At 49.3% G+C, this 26,255-nt stretch overlaps 1 protein-coding gene and 1 non-coding gene across 2 annotated transcripts in view; both read right to left on the bottom strand.

Moving 5' to 3' along the window:
• The window catches only part of LOC147101017 (insulin-like growth factor 2 mRNA-binding protein 3), a 294,150-nt gene continuing 267,895 nt past the window's right edge, over nucleotides 1–26,255 (bottom strand). Inside the window, exons 8-13 of the mRNA XM_085966180.1 lie at nucleotides 22,826–22,948; nucleotides 21,805–21,924; nucleotides 16,672–16,746; nucleotides 15,358–15,489; nucleotides 11,607–11,720; nucleotides 1–8,912 (exon numbers count right to left, since the gene is read on the bottom strand). Of these exons, the coding sequence (XP_085822306.1) occupies nucleotides 8,817–8,912; nucleotides 11,607–11,720; nucleotides 15,358–15,489; nucleotides 16,672–16,746; nucleotides 21,805–21,924; nucleotides 22,826–22,948 (660 nt within the window). The 3' untranslated portion in view covers nucleotides 1–8,816. The remainder of the gene's footprint in view (nucleotides 8,913–11,606; nucleotides 11,721–15,357; nucleotides 15,490–16,671; nucleotides 16,747–21,804; nucleotides 21,925–22,825; nucleotides 22,949–26,255) is intronic.
• Nucleotides 3,300–3,407, bottom strand: LOC147101018 (U6 spliceosomal RNA). Its single transcript, XR_015073507.1, has one exon. It is a non-coding gene; the product is annotated as a U6 spliceosomal RNA (small nuclear RNA).

Genomic DNA, 26,255 nt, shown 5'->3' with positions numbered 1-26,255 from the left:
TTGAATGCAGCGCAGGGATTGTTGAAACGGCCCTGCCTGCACAGTACACACCAATCCAAGGTTCAGAAGGAGTTCTGCATCGGAGCAGAGGTAACGCGAGGGCAACTCATAATTCAGAAATGTCTTTTTTTTTTCTTCACGTGGAAAAACCATTTGAGGTAGTTAATGTCCTGGATTTGCACAAATTCATTCCAAGCACCTCAGCACGGTTTAAAATTGGCAATATAGGGAGAGAAAAGGCAACATCCAATTTTCTTTGGGGGAAGAGGTGGAATATTTATTATTTTTTGCTTTTCAATAGGGAGTGCCGCGTTGCTGGAGTCACTTCGACAGAAGTGGGTGGCTTCATTGTGCTGAAGGCTCACTGTAAAAAAAAAAAAAAGAGGCTCCTAGGGATAGATTTGCTGGGGTGTAGTACTGGGCCATAAACCAGGGGCCCGAATGAGATTCCCTGCTCTGTGTTGTGTGAGCCAGGGGTAGGTGAGAGGGATGGGGAAGAGCCGGGGGCAGGTGAGAGGGATGGGGAGGAGCCAAGGGGCAGGTGAGAGGGATGGGGAGGAGCCAGGGGGCAGGTGAGAGGGATGGGGAGGAGCCAGGGGGTAGGTGAGAGGGATGGGGAGGAGCCAGGGGGCAGTGAAGAGGGATGGGGAGGAGCGGGCGGCAGGTGAGAGGGATAGGGAGGAGTCGGGGCAGATGAGAGGGATGGGGAGGAGTCAGGGGGCAGCGGAGAGGGATAGGGAGGAGTCGGGGCAGGTGAGAGGGATGGGGAGGAGAAGGGGGCAGGTGAGAGGGATGGGGAGGAGCCGGGGGCAGGTGAGAGGGATGGGGAGGAGCCGGGGGCAGGTGAGAGGGATGGGGAGGAGCCGAGGGGCAGGTGAGAGGGATAGGGAGGAACCCGCGGGTCTCAAACCTCTGCGAAAGGCTGTGAAAATTCAGCCTGTGATCCTACCCTGCTAGTCAGTGCCTTTTGCTCGAAAGTAATAAGAAGTAGGAGCAGGAGTAGGCCATACGACCCCTCGGGCCTGCTCCGCCATTCAATAGGATCATGGCTGATCCGAACCTAGACTCACGTCCACTTCCCTGCCTGCTCCCCGTAACCCCTAATTCCCTTATCAGCTAGGAAACTGTCTATCTCCGTTTTAAATTTACAGCATCTGTGGAGAGAGAAACAGAGTTAACGTTTCAGGTCGATGACCTTTCTGACGACATGGCCTGAAATGTTAACTCTGCTTCTCTCTCTACAGATGCTGTCTGACCCGCTGAGTATTTCCAGCATTTTCTGTTTTTATTTCAAATAACCTTCGATGTTCAACTGCATTGGCTCGTTGAGCGGCTTCCAGCACCTGTGGAACTTTACCCCAGCAGGAGTCCTCACCTTTAAGGGTGGGGCAAAGATAATTTGGCTGGCTGGAGCCAAGGAATCTCCCATATCACTGTGGAGTCAATCCGATAGTCAACCAGTGTTTCTAAAAAACCCTGTGAGAATCTGTTCGTTTCCCCAGACACAGCAGCCTGCTTCAACCTTGAGTAACAGGTAGAATCATAACGACTTGGGGCGTTGGAGATAATGGGATGGGATGGGGGGGGGGAAGCAGCTTTGATAATAGTCCATCAAAAAGCAATAGACGGCGAGGACCATTGAGAGGCCTGGGGCGGACCTCTGTCTTCCAGCGCACTGCTGTCCTAAGATGCAACGTTTCATTCCCATCGAGGAGCTGCCAAACCATTAGCAATCAGCCAAGTCAGGCTAATAAGAGCTTCAGAGCATCAGGATCTGAGCCTGCAGCCTGTGGGATTGTGAAACAATTGGGTCTTAAAGCCAACACTTTAACCCTCATTAAGCAGGTGATTTGGACATTGCCTTTTCTACCAAAACCAAGCTCGCAAACCTGGTTTATATGTTACATATTCTCCTTTGAAAATGGCCCCTTTTTTGGGGGGCAATTATGAATCTTTACAATTATGAGTTAAACTCTGGTGCGTACTCAAAGGCCAGGCCACAAGTTGGATAATCGACTCCTAACTACCCTCCAAACAGCCTGCCAGTGACTTTTAAAGAAAAAACCTGCTCCATGTGAACTCTTCCTGTTCTTTAAGCTCAAATTGAAGTATTAAACTCAGTTAAACACTGTCCTGCCATAGAAACCAGGTCCTGTCTACTGTGATCTAGTTGCCTTCCTGTTTAAAATACTCAAAAGAGTAACGGCAATAACCGTGCCATTCTGCACGAACGCTTCGTTTTAAACAATGTATTTTTAATTTCTCTCCCTCTCCTCTTCTGGTGCTAAATGAAGTGAGGAAACTTTGCCTTCATGAGATGAGGCTGCCCATCTAGTGGTTTTAAGAGTTAGATAATGAGGAGAAGGTTGTGTTATATTGGCAGGGAGCTGGTGGGGGAGCAGTGGGTTAAGACACGGGCCTTTCACTTCTGAAGCAATTACTCCCAGCTGGACAAAAAGCAATAACCTTAAGTTATGGCCCATAACCTAAAGTGATGTCTTCGGAACACAAACAATGTTGGCTCAGAGGCTTTGGCCCATCCAACACTCCAATCCATTGACTGCAGTTTGGACGAGGGCAATGCCCAGGTTTTGAGCCAAGCATGTCAGAGGCAGCTTTGGTGTCTGGTTGGTTCAGTTCCACACTCTGGAGCCGTTTGGGCTGCAGTGCAGACACAATCCTTCCAGCACAAAACCGTAGTTGTTCACAATATGAAATCTGCAGCGAAAATTCTAACCTCTGTTTGGAATCTAAGACTCCTCAGTGAATTTGCACTTTGAGTTACACAAACACCAATCAGATGGCCAATCATATCATTGACCAATCAGATTCTAAGCTCTAATCAATGTGCGGGGCCATTCACAGCTAAATACTTTGGCACCAAACTCTACTGCAAGACACTGATTCCAGAGTCATTCCATTCCACGGCAGAGAGGTGAATCTGGCTCCCTCATTGGGTCGCACTCTCTGTCACAGGGGCTCAAAGCACAGAAAGGAAGGAGTCCAAAGGCTGAGAATCGGAAATTTAAAGCAGAAAATGTTGGTACCGCAGGACAGATCCATCAAAGGCAACGGACAGAGTAATATCTTTGATAGAGACTCTCCGTCAGAATTGCAAAGGGAAAATAGGCAAGGTCCCTAAGACACAAGTCCGAGTCCTTTAAGAGGCCTCACCTACTTCCCCGCTGTACCTCTGATGAATGTGTCTATACGCAAAACCTTCATCTGCCTTTCTTCTTGTCGGATGCTGACTGTTCTGCCTTGTATTTCCAAAATGTTCTCTCTGTATTTGAGGATTTTTTCTGAGGGAACGTTTCACGAATTTGCGTGTCGTCCTTGTGCAGGTGCCATGCTAATCTACTCTTTATCGTTCCTAACTTTAGTTCATGTGCTGCGGAAGCGAGCACTATTAATTACGGGATTATCCGGAAGAACAGTGACCCCGACGTGATTTGAATACGCAGCCTTCTGATTTGGAGTCAGACGCGCTACCGTTGAGCCACAATGTCCACTGTATTTGAGGATTAGAGCTTTGCAATGGGCACCTGCCCCGAAAGCAAACTGACCCACTAGAAGGTTTTTAATTGGCACTAAAATCATTAGTTCCCTGAACTCCGTAAAAGCTCCCTAATATTATGGCTCTTGAAACATAAATATTCCCGAGGGAAAAAATTCCTAAACTATAAGAGCAAATCTGATATCCCGGGCCACTGAGGGAGGAGGCAGTGGGACCCAAGTACTCAGGCAGACTGTGTCTATGGCAGGACTGTCAATAGTGATAAGCAATACACTGCAAATGTCGATTGCCAGTACTGTAAGCTTCAAGGTATAAAAAGGCTCAAACAGGTGTCGGTGAGATGATGCTTGCTGTAGGGTCAAAAAAAAATAAAAAATAGGCCGAAGTCTGAATAGGCTGTTTCACGATTTAAGTAAATAATAGGAAGGGATGTACAGAGGCCAATAATGCCTTAACCTGAAAAAAATACAGCAATGGTTGAACGGGCGTTGCACAAATGTAGCCACTTTCAGAATCTAGTTTTTTGTTCCCACATGGAGTATTTATTAAAAGCAGTGGCGTGTGCAAAAAAAAACTTGGATTTCCCCAGACTGATTCATGCAATGAAGTAAAATTTAAAAGCAATTTTATTTTAAAGATGCTGCAGATTGTGTGTGTGTGGAGGTCATTTTGTCTCTGTCTTTGTGCAGGCAACCCACAAATTCATGGGGTTGTGGAAATCAGGAGTGATTTTAGGATCTGGAGCAGAGGGGGGACGGGGGGGGCGGGTGGTGATGGGGCAGAGAATCCATGCTAAAAAAAATGAGTGGGAAAGGGGCATTAGGGTTAGTGTTCTCCCAGCAGTGAGGCAGAAATCTTACAATTCTGCTGCCTGCACATCTGAAATTAGTATTTTTCTTGAAAGTGCCAGAAGGTAGTAATGGGGCAGAAAGCTGTGTGATCCAGACTGGCTGGGCATGTGGCACAAACCATCACCATCTGGTTACCGTTGCCTAAATCGCCCTTCCCTTCCCCCAGTTGGTGCGGAATTCTCCATCTCAGTTGGCGGGAGAGGTTCGGAGGGAAGCTTTATTAACTCGGCACATTTTTTCTTTGGGATTTTCACAGTTGCGGAAAAACGACTGGAAAAATCAGAAGATAAGAGATAAATTTCCAAGAAGTAGTAGGAAATTAATTTATTTTTATGATTAACACCTTAACCAGAAGCTCAAAGGATAGTCTGCTGAGCTTCAAACAGTTAACAAAGTTTGTGTTAGCCAGGGACCCGGGTTCAAATCTGGCCTCGGGCGACTGTCTGTGTGGAGTTTGCACATTCTCCCTGTGTCTGCGTGGGTTTTCTCCGGGTGCTCCAGTTTCCTCCCACAGTCCAAAGATGTGCGGGTTAGGTTGATTTGGCTATGATAAATTGACCCTTAGTGTTAGGGGATTAAATACATGGGGTTACAGGGATAGGGTGGGATATGTGTCGGTGCAGGCTCGATGGGCCGAAATGGCCTCTATCTGCACTAAAAAAAAAAATAAACTAGTTTAGAAGATGAATGAAATCTGGGACAGGGGAGCGGAAGGTGGGTCACCAGTCAAAGGTCAAATATATAACAACAAAAGTAACTGATTGTGTGAACCCCTCTCAGGTATCCTGTCATGTTGAGGAGCTGGTTTTGCGCACAGGGAGTCATGACCGTGTGCAGGGGTGAAGTGGAGTCAGAAGGCAGAGGTGAAATGGGGTCAGAGGGCAGGGGTGAAGTGGGTCAGAGGGCAGGGGTGAAGTGGGGGTCAGAGGGTGGGGTCAGAGGGCAGGGGTGAAGTGGGGTCAAAGGGCAGGGGTGAAGTAGGGTTTAGAGACAATGTTCCCTTTAAGTTGCACGGCCATGCAGCACTCTGGAAATCCCACGCAGTCGGCTCACCGGCTTTTAAATGAGAAAATCCGTGCATGCCCAGCATTTTGAATGGGCCGCACAGCCCCTTAAAGGGGCCGCGCACTCAAAAAAAATGAAAGGTAACATTGGTTAGAGGTCGGGGGATTAGTAGACCAGGGCACGCAGATGTGATTCAGTCCCTATTTTAAAGTCTTACATTCTGCCCACTGGTGGGAGGGTGCAATTTCAGCATGACGCCGTTCACATCACCAGCTTCCATTACAAAGTGTGAAAAAGTTTGCATGCAGAGGTAAGGTTTTTAACATATTATAGGTATATTGAATACTTATATTAAAGAAAAGCTAACAGTAATAAAGACAAGGCGTGATGAATCTGGGTTAGTGTAGGAAATCCAAGCCTTTTACACAGCGACTGTAAAATCGTCAGATGTGATTTTTTAAAAATAGAAAATGTGGCATATAACTGCATCATCACAACTGCTTTTAAATATTTAAACATGCAATTTGTTCCCAATGTGGCACCTCAGATCTGAGGCAGTTGCTGTAATTTTTTTTTTAGTATTTTTTTAATTAATATTTAAACACTTCCACTGACTAGAAGCAGGGGGAAAACTAACAGCCCACACCACACAGTATCTCCTGCACAGTTCCTGGCTGTTGTATGTAACTCAGCAAATTTTACTTTCTTTTATTAAAAAAATAAAATATTCAAGACTATCAGCTTTATAAGTATATAAAATACCAGCAAGCAAAAAAGGAACAAATGTTGAGGTACTAAACGCCTGAGGTAGTCTAGTAAAAGCGCGCAGCGATGCCCGGGGCCATCACTGGTTAATATACTTCCTTCGGTGTTCCTTAGCAGTGTTAGGATTTATTTCTCTCTCTCTCAATTTTTTTTTTCATAACTCAATTCTTTAAAAAAAAAACACGAATCTTTCCTGGAAAAGTGACTGCACCAGATATCGAAGTTATTTTTTTTTTCCTCTTTCAACTATTCACTTGTTTTAATCTCTTTCAGTGAATATCGTGCACCTCACATGTGGGACTCTTATTTTCATTCCACTTTCTTTCCTTTACTACGAATACCGGTGTTGGGGGGAAAAAAAACACCCACGGAAATGAAATCAAAACATATTCGTGTCCACCGCGCGAGGTTTCAACTGCAACTCTCTGGTACGAGAAGGTGGCGATTGTTGTATGGGAAACACCACACTGAAATCTCCACCACCCGAAAGGAATTTGTTCACAAGTTCTTAGTTCAAGAAAGCAGAATAAATTTAAGTTAATACCACACATGGTTGGCATTACCTTATCAATCATCACAGTTCATGTAATATTTGGCAAGAATACACAATTTTCTAGAGTTTTAACACTGTGGAAGGCTTAGCGTTAAAATAATAAAATTAAGACAAATCAAAGATCGGTTTAGCTCCAATGATGGTCGCTCATTCTTGTTAGACATGGTGCTCAGTGCCTCTGCTTCCCAATCACATTCCATTGCTCCTGCCCATTCCCACAATCCAGTGAGCAAAGCTTAACTGGTTCATGACATCCTATTGGTGGGATGGTGGCAGAGAAGGAGAAAGGATGCAATCTACCGATTGGTGCACTGTACCGACTCCCAAAATCCCATTGAGAGATTGGAGAACAATAATTGACCCCAGGAAGTATTTGTAAACATTGCGTCTTGAACCATTTCCAAACATTTTTCAGAAGATTCCTTTAAGGTTAAACATTTATGATGGGGATAAAATGAGGGCAGGACTCTAACGATATTATTGGGTTTTCTTGTAAACAAGACTCCAGAGTTATACTCAATGAAAGTTCAACTCTGCTCCCACTGAAATATAACAGGGCCTTAACTACATGTTTACAGGATGTAGCTGGCAATAAACACTGGCTGATCTGCTGCTCTCAGACTCTCCACCTGCCCCACTTAACCCACCCCCTCATCCCCCATCTAGCATCTCTGGAACTCGAGCACAGACACCAACCTTCCAGACACCCCCATAAGTCTAGCCGTCTACAATCTGGATCACATCAAAACCAAAATAACAATCTGTAATGTTTGGAATCCTTCTGATTGGTTCCCAGCGGCCAGTTGCCCCTATGAAAAAGATTTGCACACAGTCTGTACAGCGCCAGTGCCGCTTACGGCTCCTCCCCCCGTATATCACACGTCAAACATTAAAGATTTGACCTTAATGGAAACTTTACATCCATGGTGAGAATATTCCCCACCTGCTCCAAAGGTCCATAAACCCTGCATAGGGTGGATCTCTCACGGAGTGTCTACAGACCACATCATAACGTTACATGACATTAAAAAAAACACTTCATCCCTACACTAAGTCACGTGGCCTTTTATTTCTATTTTTATGAATGTCATATCACCCAGCACTTTCTATTAGAGACCTTTCTGAGCCTGTTTAGCAGAAAATGGCCGATGCTTTGGGGCTTGAAGGTTGTGGAGATTCATTAGATTTGCTCCAATTACTTGTAGTAGAGAAACAATTGACTGGCTTCCAGTGGCAAAGCTCAATCCCAGAGGTCTACAACTATATCCAACCAGATCTTTAGATATGATGGTCATCACAAGTCCATTGGCTGTGAGGTATTTTGCTTAGCCAATTTGTCACTGGATATTATATTTTTTCTCTCATGACTTCCCACACCCAACAATCAGTTTTGTATTTTGAATGTTCTTGATGACTAAGAGAATCCTTCTGTTGGAATCCAAATTTGTCAATGTCCATGGTCTCCAAACCCATCCATATTCACCTCTTCACTTTGTCCCTAACCTGGCCAGCCTTGCATCTCCCTGAAACCCATTATCAGAATAAGAGTGAGGGGACAAAGGCAGTGGGTTTTAGGAGGGGCAGGAAAGTAGATTCCACCAGGTGTTGGAGGGACTGAATTAAAAGGAGCTTCCTTCTCAAAGGAGTTGTTAATAGCAGAAGTTGCTAATGTAGTAATTCTACTATTAACAAGAAGCAATGACAAACTGCCATTGAAAATAAGTCACAAATCCAAAATTGGTAGCAATCATCCTGTAGCAGGATTGACAACATAGATCTCTGAGAGGGAAGGGGCTCTGGACCGATACAACTGACAGGCTCTGCAATCTCCCAGATGACACTTAGCCAATGTCTAGCGAGCATGTTTGACCTGGTCCCCACAGGAACTGAGGTTATGTTACCCTAAACTTCATTTTACATAGTTAAACCCTCAGCTGAAATGAGCACAAGTAGAAAAAGTTTTAAATTACACCGAATTGCTTCTTGCATTATACTTTTTATCCACAATGTTTACTTAGCCTTCCACAGTTTTAAAGGCGAACAAAAAAGTTGATCTGAACTCAGCCACTCTTTGGCCTGGCGTCTATCTCCATCGTTGGGAGGTTTCTGGGGTGTTTTGGTGTCTTCACTTCCTCCGAGGCTGGGACTGGCTGCTTTGTACCTTCTGCTGCTGTTGATGTTTGACTTGAGCCAATATGTCCCTGATCTTTCTCTGCGCGAGCTGCGAGGCAAAGAGACAGATCACCTTCGTATTTCAAGAGACCAGCTGCGGGAATTAGTGAACGCAAATTGTTAATCCGCCGGGGTTTAGTCTCAACGCCAAGTGAAAGCGCTAAAAGGACAGCGCATTCCTGTTAAATGGACAACTTACATCTTACAGCTCGGTTAGTAACTGAATCAACTCGTGTGATGCTTGACATGAATCAGTCATTCATGAAAGAAAGACTTATGAAATAATACTGAGCGGCCTGCGGGTGGCGCTGTCCAGGGAGAGTATAAATACTCGGGCACGGGCCCAGCTTGCGCAGGACATTCTTAACAGCAACTAGTGAAGGACACAACTAGACCTCCATGTTGTAAAACAGTTGATTAAAGCTTTGTTTAACGCTTAGACCAAGTGCCTAGTAGCTTTCTTACGTTCATGCTAAATGCTGAAACTTGGATACAAATACGCACCCCGCCACTTAAATCATCCAAGTTTAAAACGGGTATCAGTTACATCGGCCAAAAAGTGATCACCGTTATTCATTTGCTTTAATGTCAATTTCAAAGCCATCAGTTTTAAGTGTTCTGTTTATTTTGAGCAGAAACTGCAGTGTTCACTCACTATATAAATGCAGGAATCTCTCTTTCTTTCTTTCGAGGTATTTAAGCAAAACTAAAATTGGGTTCAAGTGAAGTCGAAGCATCAACAACAGAAAGTTCAGCGTTACGGCCGTAGAAAATCCCAACGGACTTTCTCATAGTCATCGGCAGGCCAAGACTTGACAAGAATCGCCTCACAAAACAGCACCAGGATGTAACTCTCATGATCTTAATTCAATACTGGGAAAATAATTTAAAAACAAATATTTACAAAGAGAAAGATTTTTAATTTTATTAACGCTGCCGCGTTATACTGGCCGTCACTTATAGCGAGCAAATCGCGCTCGCACGAACACGCCCACTATAACCCGTGGGGATTGTACCTTCTTTTCTTCAAACCTCCATCGTCCAGCTGCCTGACAGTGAAGTGGGGGTTGAACCTATGTTTATCTCTCTTTCTGAGCATTAATTCTACATAACAACATAAGAATTAGGAGCAGGAGTTGGCCACACGGCCCCTCGAGCCTGCTCCGCCATTCAATGAGATCATGGCTGATCGTCGACCTCAACTCCACATTCCCGCCCGATCTCCATATCCCTTGATTCCCCTAGAGTCCAAAAATCTATCGATCTCAGTCTTGAATATACTCATCGACTCAGCATTCACAGCCCTCTGGGGCAGAGAATTCCAAAGATTCACAACCCTCTGAATGAAGAAATTCCTCCTCATCTCGGTCCTCAATGGCCGACTCCTTATCCTGAGACTGTGACCCCTGGTTCTAGAATCTCCAGCCAGGGGAAACAATCTCTCAGCATCTACCCTGTCAATCCCCCTCAGAATCTTATAGGTTTCAATTCTGTTACGCTCCGCACCACTCACAAGACAATGAAACCCCTAGTCTCAGAATCCTAAGTCTAACGGTGCTCCAGCCCAACAGTTCTGAGGGACTAATTGGAGAGTTCTTTCAAAGAGCCGGCACAGGGGCGACGAGCTGAATGGTCTCCTTCTGTGCTGTCAGATTCTATGATACTATGTTGCCTAAAGCCTACAAATGCCGTTCTACTTTCATTAATGAAGCACGTTAAAGTTGTTTGAACAGAAATTATTTTCCAAGGAAATGAAAATCGTGCGTTAAACGGGTCGCTGATTTGCTATCGCCCGTATTGCGCTGCCTTCCAAGGCGGATTTCCACCCCGTTGAGTTTACAGTCGGGTTTTTGCACTGACTGGGATATACTAGAGAAATGAGCACCAGTGCTAATTAAGAGCTGCCTCTTGCTCTGAGAATGGGACTGCGAGAAGACTCTTCTCAAAAGGTTTTTGTGAGTTGCCGGTTCCTAGTATTTGCAGATTCTATATTATTATTTCACTGACTTATTATTTACTGGGGTGCAGTTTCCTATTATTGTGTTGGGTGTATTGTGTTGTCTGGGCACTGCACAGAGATGGATATTGAGCGGGGAGGATAGTACATGGGTAGCGGAGCCCACATAATTTTCTGTCCAATTGAAATTGGGCTGGATCCCTTACAGCCCGTGACCATTGCTGCCCAATTGTCCTCTTAGTGCTGTGCCCAGGCAATCCAATACCCCCAACCACAATACCAGACAAATCCGCTCCATTGTGTTTATATTACTGAGGTCCAATGGCAAAGGTCAATGGTGCATGACATCAAAAATGTTGAAAAGAGTTTGGAAGACGATGAAACTTGTTGAGACGCAACGGTTAGGTGACACCAAACGGGTATTAAAAGCCTACAGATTGAAGGAGGAAGGAAAGACTGGGGAATAGTGAGGAGTTCCACAGTTTTGAGGGCCTGGGAAAGAATGCGTTAAAGTAGAAGACCATGCGATGAGGCTTAAATTCAACACAGTGAGGGTGCAGAGGTGCAGGACAGAATATTTGGAATCTAGGGGGAGCACATGAAGAAAGTAGGGAAGATCCGGAAACAACTCTGGTTCTTTTTTCTCCACTGTTTAGGACAACAAGTGATTGAGGGTAAAGCCGCATTGTCGTGACAGAATAGAAGAGCAAGAGAGGAAAGTTCAGAGGAGCAATGAGCCGCCAAATAGCCCAGCGGGTCACTAAAGGCAGCTGAATGCCTGCCTACCTGGCTTGCATAAAAGTGACCGATGATCTTGACAACAACTTGGTCGTTCTCATCTGGGACCTGGTCTCGTGGCACCACGACTTCCGCACTGGACAGATTCTGCAGTTCATTCACCTACAGCAAGGAAGTGCAAAGACAGAGTGTTAGGAACAGAATCTTAGACATTCACGGCACAGGAGGAGGCCATTCGGCCCATCGCGCCAGTGCCGGCCGAAAAAGAGCTATCCAGCCGAATCCCACTTTCCTGCTCTTGGTCCGTAGCCCTGTAGGTTACGGCACGTCAAGTGCATATCCAGGTACTTTTTAAATGTGATGAGAGTTTCTGCCTCTACCACCCTTTCAGGCAGTGAGTTCCAGACCCCCACCACCCTCTGGGTGGAGAATGTTCTCCTCAACTCCCCTCTAAACTTCCAACCAATTACTTTAAATCTATGCCCCCTGGTTATTGGCCTCTCTGCTAAGGGAAATAGGTCCTGCCTATCCACTCTATCTAGGCCTCTCATAATTTTATACACCTCAATTCAGTCTCCCCTCTGGCTCCTGTGTTCTGAGTAGTGGTGTTCTCAACAGTACTGAATTCTCAACAATCACAACGAGAATGACTTGTCAAGGATTATTGCACAGACACAAATGTATATAATAAACATCAAGAAGCCCCAGATTGGGTACAGGATTGATTAATGAAGAGTAAAACTATTTCTATGATGTCCATGAACATGTTTTAACTCCCAGCCTCAGAGGATATTTCTATTTCCCACATTGCCTTCTTTGTGAGTGAGAGACTCAATTGAGTGCCAATTAGCGCTGGGTTGTGAGTAGTTTTGCGCTGTGTACTCATTCCCACTGAGACCTGGGCTGAGACGCTTCACTCCAACCATTAGTGGGAACTTTCATCCCAGCCTCCAGCCTGGATTCAAAGCCCAGGTCCCCAAGGTGGAAATACAACAGCTCCTCATAGCAATTTTTTATGGCACATCTGTCTCAGCTAGCTTGGATAGGTAGGTAGGAAGAGAATCTGATCATGTCTTAGAAACATGTCGAAAGCATTTTCAGAGACAATGAATGAGAACCCTTAAAGATAAATCAGCATTTACTCCACAAAAAGAGAGACATCTTTGCAACAACACTAAACGTAGAGAACACAGGTGTAGAGAAGTTTTTTCTGGTCCTGTCTCCGGCCTCCTGTGCAGCCCCCCCGCTCCCCGCGGAGTGCCGGCTGCGCTCCGTGAGCCCGGCACTTCTCTTGAGTGCTGAGCTCTTTTCCCGGCACTCCGATCCCCGGTGGACCAGCTGGGCCCGGGGTCGCGCTACGCAAGGCCCCTCCCCTTTAATAAGGGAAGGAAGGCCTGCAGCACCGCGGCACGTAGCACCGCGATATTCACTCGCAGCGGCCCAAGAGGGAGGCGGGGCGCTTCCAGTAGCACCCCGCCTCCCTCTTGGGGCGTAGCAGTGAATTTAGGGTGCGGGGGCACCCCGGCGAAGTTAGCGCCCCAAAGGGGGTGTGACCCAATTTTGCCCCCCATGACTATTCGGCCAATCTCAAACCCATTCATCTCACCGGGTTCTTTTCCTCTCCAGAAGCACATCTAGTGGTTTCTTGAATCAAATCATAAGAACATAAGAAATAGGAGCAGGAGTCGGCCAATCGGCCCCTCGAGCCTGCTCCGCCATTCAGTAAGATCATGGCTGATCTTCTATCTCGCTCCACTTTCCTGCACTATCCCCATAACCATTGATTCTGTGTGTGTGATTCCCTTAATATTCAAAAATCTGTTGATCTCTGTCTTGAATATAAACAACGACTGAGCCTCCACAGCCCTCTGGGGTAGAGAATTCCAAAGATTCACCACCCTCTGAGTGAAGAAATTCCTCATCTCAGTCCTAAATGGCCGACCCCTTATTCTGAGACTGTGACCCCTGGTTCTAGACTCCCCAGTCAGGGGAAACATCCTCCCTGCATCTACCCTGTCAAGCCCTGTAAGAATTTTGTATGTTTCAATGAAATCACCTCTCATTCTTCTAAACGCTAGAGAATATAGGCCTAGTCTACTCAACCTCTCCTCATAGGACAATCCCCCCATCCCAGGAACCAGTCTGGTGAACCTTCGTTGCACTCCCTCTATGGCAAGTATATCCTTCCTTAGGTAAGGAGACCAAAACTGTACACAATACTCCAGATGCGGTCTCACCAGGGCCCTATATAATTGCAGTAAGACGTCTTTACTCTTATACTCAAATCCTCTTGTAATAAAGGCCAACATACCATTTGCTTTCCTAATTGCTTGCTGTACCTGCATGTTAACTTTCAGTGATTCTTGTACAAGGACACCCAGGTCCCTCTGAACACCAATATTTCCCAATCTCTCACCATTTAAAAAATACTCTGCTTTTCTGTTTTTCCTACCAAGGTGGATAACTTCACATTTCTCCACATTATATTCCATTTGCCATGTTCTTGCCCACTCACTGAGCCTGTCTAGATCCCCTTGAAGCCTCCTTGCATCCTCCTCACAACTTACATTCCCACCCAGCTTTGTATCAGCAGCAAACTTGGATATGTTACATTTGGTTATAATCATAAACATACCGTTCAACAGCCTACCTGGTAACAGTCCCCAAGTCTACCACCCTCTGTGTAAAAAAATTGCTCTCACCTTACTTCCTTTCATATTCCCAACAACCGAATTTTTAAGCGGATCTTCCTGGTATTTGAAGCCATTGTAACAATTTGCCTCAACAGGTATTCTGAATCTTCACAACTTCAAGTTAGTTCACCTCAAATTCTCCCCTTTTCCAAAGAAAACAGTCCAACTTTTTTATCCTTTCCTCCGAACTTAAATTGGCAATTTTCCCCCTAATTGTTAACCACAATTCTAAGGCACAGCGTAGTGTGTTGTCCTGGTGAGTCTCGCTGTGTACCCAGTCCCCTAGTATATGGTGAACATTCTAATGAGAGGCCGAGAATCCAAGTCCAAATTTGAAAGACTGTTGATAACAAAATGGAGAGATTTGCTTTCTTTTCCATTGGAAACCCACTTCCTGCTCTTGCTGACTTTTTCATCAACATTAGAAAACAGAGGAAGATCTAACCCCCAAATATTGGTGCAATATTTATGCTCTGCTGCTGAATGTCATGAGTAAGTCTAATAATTGAAAGAGAGACTTGCATTTATATAGCATCTTTCACGACCACAGGACGTCTCAAAGCGCTTTTGGAGTGTAGTCACTGTTGTAATGTAGGAAACGCGGCAGTCGTTTTGTGCACAGCAAGCTCCCACAAATATCAATGTGGTAATGACCGGATAATCTGTTTTTTGTTATGTTGATTGAGGGATAAATATTGGCCCAGGACACCGGGAACTCCCCTGCTCCTCTTTGCAATAGTGCCGTGGGATCTTTTACATCCACCTGAGAGAGCAGACGGGGCCTCGGTTTAACGTCTCTTCTGAAAGATGGCACCTCCGACAGTGCGGCGCTCCCTCAGCACTGCACTGGGAGTGTCAGTCTAGATTTTATGTGCTCAAGTCTCTGGAGTGGGACTTGAACCCACAACCTTCTGACACAAATTGGCTGCCATCTTTCCTACATTACAACAATGACTACACTTCAAGCAGTACTTCATTGGCTGTGAAGCGCTTTGGGACTGTCTGGTGGTCATGAAAGGCGCTACAGAAATGCAGTCTTGCTTTCTCTGTCAATACCCAGGAGTCAGAAACCTACAAACCAGCGTACAGTCATCACCGGCACTTACAGTTTTCCCTCCTTTGCCTATTACTCTTCCAGCTGCTGAAGCAGCAACTTTAATGTGCGTCTCAAGTTTGACTTCTTCCTTGGGTCCAAAGAAATTTTCCTCTTTCAGCTTCCCATGGATCCTTCCCTGGACCTATGAGGGAGGGGGAAAAAAAAGAGTTGTTCAAGTGATCCTTTCTCAGTCCTCTCCCCAGCTCTCCTGCCGCTCCTGACTGATGTCGGTGGAAGGTTCCGGTACCTTGCAAATGTGGCCGTTCTCCATGTGCAAGTTGAGTGTCAGCAGGTTGTCCGGCCATGGGGGGCATCGCAGCGGTGCCCAATCCTGCCCTCAACTGGCGCTCACACTGATGGAATTTGTAGCGGTGGGGGGGGAGGGGGTCCCTCGACAGCAATCAGTCGCTTCCTCAACCAGGGAGACAGAGGCTCTTGTTCCACACTGGCCCTGCCTGGGCCCTGCCTGGGAGCAAGTGCCAGTTTTGTTCATTAATGCCAATTTAAGCACAGTGTAGTGCTGTGGAGGAGAGAGGAAAAGGGAGGAGAGAGGGAGGATGGGGAGAGAGAAAATAGGAGAGAGGGAGGGAGAGAGAGAAAGAGAGAGGAGAGAAGGAGAATGAGAAGGAGGGAACGAGGGAGGAAGGGGGGAGAGAAGGAGAGGGAGAGAAGGAGAGGGAGAATGAGAGAGGGAGGAGAGGTAGGGAGTGAGGGGAGAGAGAAAAGAGAGAAGGAGAGGGAGAGAGAGAGGGGGAAGGAGAGGGAAGAATGAGAGAGGGAGGGAGAGGTAGAGAGAGAGAGAGAGGGATGGACAAACAAAGAGGGAGAGAGAGATATTCCCATCAGACCGGACTGGATTGCAGCGCGGGTTAAAGATAACAGGTAAATGGGAGAATGTTAATCCACTGGCTCACCTCCCAAACCCAGGCCGCTGCTTTAGAATCATATAAAACTTTACATCACAGGAGGAGGCCATTCGGCCCATCGAACCTGTGCCAGCTCTCTGAAACAGCTCTCCAATTAGTCCCTTTCCCCAATACCCTGTTAAAGACGTTATTTTTGAACTATTTTGAAAAGCGATCCCAGATTCTGCTTCCACCACTGGTTCCAGCCAAGCATTCAGTGTCCCAACAACCCACTGCGCCAATGAAATAAAATCTCCTGACCGTTACTGCCTGGTCGGGATAGGACCGGTTTGAATTTGCGATTTAATAAAATGCAGTGTAACCTGGTGAAATGATCTCAGGCCCGTTTCCAGCAGCCCCGGGTATCACCCACAACTGAAGCTTATGTTTCTGGAAGAACGATCTTCTGCCCTTTTTACCTTAAACTGGGCCTCCGGTAGGCCGGTAATGATCACCATGCGCTGTTTAGTGTCTGGGCTTTCTGCTGGAGCGATCTGCAAGGAAAGACATTGAGATGTTACACCTGTCGTGATGTTAGGGGGCGAACACTTCCATTCTGGGCCAACCACAATAACAGCTTGCATTTATATAGCACCTGTACCGCAGTAAAAAAGTCCCACGTGGGTCACAGGAGCGATTATCAGACAAAAGTTTGACACCAACTCCACATAAGGAGATATTAGGGCAGTTGGTCAAAGAGGTAGGTTTTAAGGAGCGTCTTAAAGGAGGAGAGAGAGGCGGAGAGGTTTAGGGAGGGAATTCCAGAGCTTAGAGCCCAGGCAGCTGAAGGCACGGCCGCCAATGGTGGAGCGATGGAAATCGGGGATGTGCAAGAGGCCAGAATTAGAGGAGCGCAGAGATCTCAGGGGGTTGTGGGGCTGGAGGAGGTTACAGAGCTAGGGAGGGGGCGAGGCCATGTAGGGATATGAATACAAGGCTGAGAATTTTAAAATCGAGGCTCTACCGGACCGGGAGCCAGTGTAGGTCAGCGAGCGCAGGGGGTGAAGGGTGAACAGGACTCGGTGCGAGTCAGGACACGGGGCAGCGAGCACAGGGGGTGATGGGTGAACAGGACTCGGTGCGAGTCAGGACACAAGGCAGCAGGAGTTTTGGACGAGCTCAAGTTTGCAGGGGGTGCAAAGTGGGAGGCCGGCCTGGAGAACGTTGGAATAGTCGACTCACTAACCATGGTTTAGCTAATTCACTTGCCTTTAAAGGGTTCCTCATCCAATCCAAGCTATAAGCTTATGAAAAACAGCTCTAACAGCGTTACAGTACAATATTTTTCTGACTCACTTTCTCACCTCCTGTCTTGTTGCTGACTGTTCCTGGGTACAGATCCCATACGGGTGACGGTTCATGTCAGACATGACAGTGAGTGTGGGCAGACTGTGTGGGGAATCACGTCAGAGAGACCAATACTCTCCCCCCCCCCCCCCCCCCCCCCCCCCAATATGAACAGTATAAAACACTAGTTAGGCCACAGCTAGAATACTGCGTGCAGTTCTGGTCACCACATTACAGGAAGGATGTGATTGCACTAGAGAGGGTACAGAGGAGATTTACAAGGATGTTGCCTGGACTGGGGAATTTTAGCTATGAGGAAAGATTGGATAGGCTGGGGTTGTTTTCTTTGGAACAGGAGACTGAGAGGAGACCTTATTGAGGTGTATAAAATTATAAGGGGCCTAGATAGAGTGGATAAGAAGGACCTATTTCCCTTAGCAGAGAGGTCAATAACCAGGGGGCACAGATTTAAAGTAATTGGTAGAAGGATTAGAGGGGAGTTGAGGAGAACTTTTCACCCAGAGGGCGGTGGGGGTCTGGAACTCACTGCCTGAAAGGGTGGGAGAGGCAGAAACCCTCATCACATTTAAAAAGTACTTGGATGTGCTCTTGAAGTGCCGGAACCTACAGAGCAGGAAAGTGGGATTAGGCTGGAGAGCTCTTTGTCGGCCGGCGCGGACACGATGGGCCGAATGGCCTCCTTCTGTGCCGTAAATTTCTGTGATATCCAGGCGTGAGTTTTCTCCAGCGGGAATTACTGGATTGTAATCGGGAGCAGGGATCCTGGCTGAGTATTTTTTTAATTATCCCCTTGCCTGGCCCCTGGGGGCAGAGCAGGTGGGACAGTGGGGCCAGTCGCCGTTCCCTTACTGCCTCCGGGGGGCGCTCAGGGTGAACCGGGCGCCTGCCTGATTGGCACAGCCGAGCTGCATTTACCCACCAGGCCACCAGGGGGAGTCCAGACCATTACATCGTCACCTGGAAAGACCAGACCAGGTGCATGATGGGATAGCTTAGCTTCACTTGGGCGTCTTAGTTACAAAATGGCGGCGGTCGTGGCAGCATCGGGAAGAGGCAAAGCTCAATAAAGTCAAATTAACTCAAGAACTAAGAGATGGCCCAGCAAAAAATTCAGATTATCATTGTTCATGCCTTTGTTACCTCTCGTCTTGACTATTCCAACGCTTTCCTGGCCGGCCTCCCACACTCCACCCTCAGTAAACGTGAGCTCATCCAAATCTCTGCTGCCCTTGTCCTAACTCGCACCGAGTCCCGTTCACCCATCACCCCTGTGCTCGCTGACCTACATTTGGCTCCCGGTCCGGCAACGCCTCGATTTTAAAATTCTCACCCTTGTTTTCAAATCCCTCCATGGCCTCCTCGCCCTCCCTATCTCTGTAACCTCCTCCAGCCCCACAACTCCCTGGAGATCTCTGCGATCCTCCAATTCTGGCCTCTTGCGCATCCCCCGATTTTCATCGCTCCACCATTGCCGGCAGTGACTTCAGCTGCCTGGGCCCTAAGCTCTGGAATTCCCTCCCTAAACCTCTCCGCCTCGCTACCTCTCTCTCCTCCTTGAAGACCCTCCTTAGAACCTACATCTTTGGCCAAGCTTTTGCTCACCTGTCCTAATACCTCCTTACGTGGCTCGGAGTCAAATTTTGTTTGGTAATTGTTCCTGTGAAGCGCCTTGGGACATTTTACTATGTCAAAGGCACTGTATAAATACAACTTGTTGTTCAGACAAAAGGGAGTGGGTTCAGTCTGCGATTTACCGACCTGTTTAGCTACAGGTGTCATAGAATCATAGAGCAGAGAAGGAGGCCATTCGGCCCATTGTGCCTGTGCCGGCTCTTTGAACGAGCTCTCCAATTAGTCCCACTCCCCCCTGCTCGTTCCCCATGGCCCAGCAGATTTTTCCTTTTCAACTATTTATCCAATTCCCTTTTGGAAGTGACTATTGAATCTGATTCCACCGCCCTTTCAGGCAGCGCATTCCAGATCACAACAACTCGCTGCGTTAAAAAAAGTCTCCTCATCTCCCCCTCTGATTCTTTTGCCAATTACCTTCAATCTGTGTCCTCTGGTTACCGACCCTCCTGCCACTGAAAACAGTTTCTTCTTATTTACTCTACCAAAAATCTTCATGATTTTGAACACCTCTATTAAATCTCCCCTTAACCATCTCTGCTCTAAGGAGAACAATCCCAGCTTCTCTAAAAAGAAAGAACTTGCATTTATTTAGCACCTTTCACGACCTCAGGACGTCCCAAAGCTAGATAACCCTGGCCAGGTACCCTTCCCTTTTGCTAGACAAGGGAATAAAACGATATGAATCCTAGGCGGGTGAATGGAGGGGAGATACAGAATAGCCATGGAATGGGCGGGGAGAGGGCAGGGAGAGTGGGGGAGGGGGGAGAGGGTGGGAAGTGGGGGAGGGGGGAGAGGGTGGGGAGTGGGGATGGGGGGAGTGGGGGAGGGGCGGGGAGTGGGGGAGGGGGGAGAGGGCGGGGAGTGGGGAAGGGTGTGTGGAGTGGGGGAGGTGCGGGGAGGGGGGAGGGGTGGGGAATGGGGGAGAGGGCGGGAGTGGGGGAGGGGGCAGGGAGTGGGGGAGGGGGCGGGGAGTCAGGGAGGGGGAGAGGGCGGGAGTGGGGGAGAGGGAGGGGGCGGGGAGTGGGGGAGAGGGAGGGGAGTGGGGAGAGTGGGGGAGGGGGAGAGAGTGGGGGAGGGGGAGAGAGTGGGGGAGGGGGCGGGGAGTGGGAGGGGGAGAGTGTGGGGGAGGGAGGGGGAGGAGCGGGGAGTGGGGGAGAGGGCGGGCAGTGGGGGAGGGGGCGGGGAGTGGGGGAGGGAAGGGGGAGTGGGGGAGGGACGGGGAGTGGGGGAGGGGCGGGGAGGGGGAGAGTGGGGGAGGGGCAGGGAGTGGGGGAGGGGCGGGGAGAGTGCGGGGAGTCGCGGGGAGTGGGAGGGCGGCGAGGGGAAGGGCGGAGAGCGGGGGAGGGGCAGGGGGAGGGGGGGGAGGGGAGGGGAGTGGAGGAGGGCGAAGAAGGCGGGGAGTGGAGTGGAGGAGGGCGGGGAGTGGGGGAGGGGGCGAGTGGGGGAGGGGCGGGGAGTGGGAGGGCGGTGAGGGGAAGGGCGGAGAGTGGGGGAGGGGCGGGGGGAGGGGCGGAGAGTGGGGGAGGGGCAGGGGGAGGGGGAGAGTGCGGGGAGTCGGGGGGGGCGGGGAGTGGGGGAGGGGGGTGGGGGAGGGGCGGGGAGTGGGGGAGGGGGAGAGTGCGGGGAGTGGGGGAGGGTGGGGGAGTGGAGGAGGGCGGGGAGTGGGGGAGGGGCGGGGAGTGGGGGAGGGGCGGGGAGCGGAGGAGTGCGGGGAGTGGGGGAGGGGGAGGGCGGAGAGTGGGGGGCGGAGAGTGGGGAGGGGCAGGGAGTGGGGGAGGAGCGGGGAGTGGAGGAGGGCGGGGAGTGGGGGAGGGGCAGGGGGAGGGGCGGGGAGTGGGGGAGGGGCAGGGAGCGGAGGAGGGCGGAGAGTGCGGGGACTGGCAGGGGGAGTGGCGGAGAGTGCGGGGAGTGGGGGAGGGGCGGGGAGTGGAGGAGGGCGGAGAGTGCGGGAAGTGGGGGTGGGGCGGGGAGTGGAGGAGGGCGGAGAGTGCGGGGAGGGTGGGGAGGGGCGGGGAGTGGAGGAGGGCGGGGAGGGTGGGGGAGGGGCGGGGAGTGGAGGAGGGCGGAGAGTGCGGGGAGTGGGGAGGGTGGGGGAGGGGCGGGGAGTGGAGGAGGGCGGAGAGTGCGGGGAGGGGGGAGGTTGATGAAAGCTGCCAAGATTGCTGTAAGAGGCCCCAGTGGGTTCACTGATGTCCTGGAGGGATGGGAACCTGGCTCAAGTTACCAACTCTGGTTGGACGGTATTTTAGAGATTTCATCACACAACCTCCAACCGTCGAGCCCGGTCAAACAGCCTCTTCCCCGCTTTCTCCGATAATTTTCAAACTAATAAATCGAAGTGTTCAAAGAAAACGCCCTGATGATTGTTGCTGGCAGCAGCGCTCAGGAGATTAATCTTCAGTTGCTGGAGACTCCAGGGCCAATCTGGAGGGTTGGAGACCTAAACCTGGCCCACATGTAGCTCCAGTCCCACACGATGAGGTGGCCGCCTGCTGCCCTCACAAGTGACCAAACAAGACACCATGTTATATATAAAAACAAAGGCTTGGAAATAAGAAGGCTCGCCACCATCTTAGAGAGCAATTTTTTTTTTTAAACCCAAGCGTTCTCACCTTGATCGAAGCTTCTGCGTATCGAGACAGCTGCTTAATGTGCTGCCCTTTCTTTCCGATAATGGCTCCCACGGCCTGGGCAGGGATGAAGACGTGGACCGTCTCGGGGTCTGAGGTTTGCTGCGAAAATTAAATTCATCATCAAAAGCAACATTAGAAATAGGAGCAGGAGTTGGCCATTCGGCCCCTCGAGCCTGCTCCGCCATTCAATCAGATCATGGCTGATCTTCGACCTCAACTCCACCTTCCTGCCCGATCTCCATATCCCTCGATTCCCTTAACATCCAAAAATCTATCGATCTCTGTCTTGAATATACTCAACGACTGAGCCTCCACAGCCCTCTGGGGCAGAGAATTCCAAAGATTCACAACCCTCTGAGTGAAGAAATTCCTCCTCATCTCAGTCCTAAATGGCCGACCCCTTATCCTGAGACTGTGACCCCTGGTTCTCTCTCATCCCCGTGCTCAGTGCCATCATGCACGTCTTTCAAACAGATTCCCCACACGCTGAATCCTAATAAGAAACCCCAACCAGGCTGAGCGAGTAGCCTCTGATTGGCAGCTTGCAAAACCCAACAGAGGGAGGAGGGTCTTGACTGTGGGCGATACTGGTCGAGCCGCACATCGTACGTCTCTCCTGAAGTTCATTTCCATTGACTTTAATAGAAGTGAAATTCGGGAAGAATTTCGCTTTTCAAAAGTTGCCCATTTTGACACGTCTCCAATCTTAAAAATGACCCCAGCTCAATGTGAAATGACACAGCACAGAAGGAGGCCGTTCGGCCCACATCGTGCCTGTGCTGGCTCTTTGGTCGAGCTCTCCAATTAGTCCCACTCCCCCCTCCCCCTGCTCTTACCCCCCATAGTCCTGCAAATGTTTCCTTTTTAAGTAGAAACCCAAGTCCCTTCTGAAAGTTACTAACTGTGGGTTTGTAATCCGCTCGATTTCGTGTTGATCACAAGTCTCGCTCCTAACGTTGCCCCAAAGTGGGCAGGTCTGAAAATCCCACTGACGACTCACCACGTAGGGACCATAAGGTGTTGCTGGTGCCACTCCGACAGGGTGAGGGGGGACGGTGGACGAGGAAGGCGGGAACAAGCCCAGAGCATTCAGGTTCAGGCCGGGAATCAAGTTTGCCTGGAGCTGGAAAAACATCAGTTTAAATAAATTATTACTTTCCTACAGATACAGGAGCATTTCACCTGGGCAGCTGCACCGACAGATACAGGAGCGTTACACCTGGGCAGGTGCACCGACAGATACAGGAGCGTTACACCTGGGCAGGTGCACCGACAGATACAGGAGCGTTTCACTTGGGCAGGTGCACCGAGAGACACAGGAGCGTTACACCTGGGCAGGTGCACCGAGAGATACAGGAGTGTTTCACCTGGGCAGGTGCACCGACAGATACAGGAGCGTTACACCTGGGTAGGTGCACCGAGATATACAGGAGCGTTTCACCTGGGCAGGTGCACCGACAGATACAGGAGCGTTTCACCTGGGCAGGAGCACCGAGAGACACAGGAGTGTTTCACCTGGACAGGTGCACCGACAGATACAGGAGCGTTACACCTGGGCAGGTGCACCGACAGATACAGGAGCGTTACACCTGGGCAGGTGCACCAACAGATACAGGAGCGTTTCACCTGGGCAGGTGCAGCGACAGATACAGGAGCGTTACACCTGGGCAGGTGCACCGACAGATACAGGAGCATTTCACCTGGGCAGGTGCACCGAGAGACACAGGAGTGTTTCACCTGGGCAGGTGCAGCGAGAGATACAGGAGTGTTTCACCTGGGCAGGTGCACCGACAGATACAGGAGCGTTACACCTGGGCAGGTGCACCGAGAGATACAGGAGCGTTTCACCTGGGCAGGTGCAGCGAGAGATACAGGAGTGTTTCACCTGGGCAGGTGCACCGACAGATACAGGAGTGTTTCACCTGGGCAGGTGCACCGACAGATACAGGAGCGTTACACATGGGCAGGTGCACCGACAGATACAGGAGTGTTTCACCTGGGCAGGTGCACCGACAGATACAGGAGCGTTACACATGGGCAGGTGAATTGAGAGATACAGGAGCATTTCACCTGGGCAGGTGCAGCGACAGATACAGGAGCGTTACACATGGGCAGGTGCACCGACAGATACAGGAGCGTTACACCTGGGCAGGTGCACTGAGAGATACAGGAGCGTTTCACCTGGGCAGGTGCACCGAGAGACACAGGAGTGTTTCACCTGGGCAGGTGCACCGAGAGATACAGGAGCGTTTCACCTGGGCAGGTGCACCGAGAGACACAGCAGTGTTTCACCTGGGCAGGTGCACCGACGGATACAGGAGCGTTTCACCTGGGTGGATAGATTGACATGTGGAGAACTGTTAATGTGGAACCAAAGCAGCACGGTATCTGTGAGATACAAGAGAGTGCCCAACAATCCCTGTACTGCACCCTCCATTACTGCTGTCCCGAGATAACTGAACTTGCGTGTGAAAAATGAATGTCATTTAATTAACAACAACAACTTATATTTATACAGCGCCTTTAACCTAGTAAGACGTCCCAAGGCGCTTCACAGGAGCGATTATCAGACAAAATTTGACACCGAACCACATAAGGAGATATTAGGACGGATGATCAAAAGCTTGGTCAAAGAGGCAGGTTTTAAGGAGCGTCTTAAAGGAGGAGAGAGAGGTAGAGAGACGGAGAGGTTTAGGGAGGGAATTACAGAGCTTAGGGCCGAGGCAACAGAAGGCACGGCTACCAATGGTGGAGCGATTAAAATCGGGGATGCTCAAGGGGCCAGAATTGGAGGAGTGCAGAGATCTTTGTGGGTTGTGGGGCTGGAGGAGATTACAGCGATAGGGAGGGGCGAGGCCATGGAGGGATTTGGAAAAAAGGATGAGAATTTTAAAATCGAGGCGTTGCTTAACCGGCAGCCAATGTAGGTCAGCGAGCACAGGGGGTGATGAGCGAATGGGACTTGGTGTGAGTTAGGACATGGGCAGCAGAATTTTGGATGACCTCACGCTTGCGTAGGGTGGAATGTGGGTGGCCGGCCAGGAGTGTGTTGGGATAGTCGAGTCCTGAGGTAACAAAGGCATGGATTGAATTAGTCATCAGTCACCCTTCAGTTATGGTGTGGAGATGCCGGTGTTGGACTGGGGTGGACAAATGTAAGAAATCACACAACACCAGGTTATAGTCCAACAGCTTTATTTGAAATCACAAGCTTTCAGAGCGCTGCTCCTTCGTCAGGTGAAGTGGAGAGATGCATAAAAACACAGCTTATATAGTCAGAGAATAATGTCAGATGTTTACAGGTAATCTTTCTAACTGCCATTTATCACACCTCGGCAGAGAGATAATCACAGCAATCAAAGGTGCAAATGGTGTCCAAACAGGTCAGTCAGGAAAACATTACATCAAAGAACAATGAGGTGGGGTCACAAGGGGTCAAATGTTGCAGATGCCGGGGTCTGTATGAAAAACAAAAACAGAAAAAAACATTTTTTTTTGCTGGAAATCACAGCAGGTCCGGCCGCATCTGTGTGGAGAGAACAAGCCAACGACGACTCGAGTCTGGATGACCCTACGTCAGGTGGGGTTACATGTAGCGTGACATGAATCCAAGATCCCGGTTCAGGCCGTCCTCATGGGTGCGGAACTTGGCTATCAGTTTCTGCTCGATGATTTTGCGTTGTCGTGTGTCTCGAAGGCCGCCTTGGAGAATGCTTACCCGAAGATCGGAGGCTGAATGTCCTTGACTGCTGAAGTGTTCCCCGACTGGGAGGGAACACTCCTGCCTGGCGATTGTTGCGCGGTGTCTGTTCATCCATTGTCGCAGTGTCTGCATGGTCTCGCCGATGTACCATGCTCCGGGGCATCCTTTCCTGCAACGTATGAGGTAGACAACGTTGGCCGAGTCACATGAGTATGTACCATGTACCTGGTGGGTGGTGTCCTCACGTGTGATGATGGTATCTGTGTTGATGATCTGGCATGTCTTGCAGAGGTTGCTGTGGCAGGGTTGTGTGGTGTTGTGGTCGCTGTTCTCCTGAAAGCTGGGTAATTTGCTGCGAACGATGGTCTGTTTGAGGTTAGGCGACTGTTTGAAGGCGAGTAGTGGAGGCGTGGGGATGGCCTTAGCGAGGTGTTCGTCGTCATCGATGACATGTTGAAGGCTGCAAAGAACATGGCGTAGTTTCTCCGCTCCGGGGAAGTACTGGACGACGAAGGGTACTCTGTTGGTTGTGTCCCGTGTTTGTCTTCTGAGGAGGTCTATGCGATTTTTCGCTGTGGCCCGTCGGAACTGTCGATCGACGAGTCGAGCGTCATATCCTGTTCTTACGAGGGCATCTTTCAGCGTCTGTAGGTGTCCATTGCGTTCCTCCTCGTCTGAGCAGATCCTGTGTATTCGCAGGGCTTGTCCATAGGGGATGGCTCCTTTA

The sequence above is a fragment of the Somniosus microcephalus genome, chromosome 24 (genome assembly GCF_052327205.1).
Source record: "Somniosus microcephalus isolate GS21.2 chromosome 24, FLI_Smic_1.0, whole genome shotgun sequence".
NCBI classification, from domain to species: Eukaryota; Metazoa; Chordata; class Chondrichthyes; order Squaliformes; family Somniosidae; genus Somniosus; species Somniosus microcephalus.
This window is presented reverse-complemented; position numbering and strand designations above follow the sequence as displayed.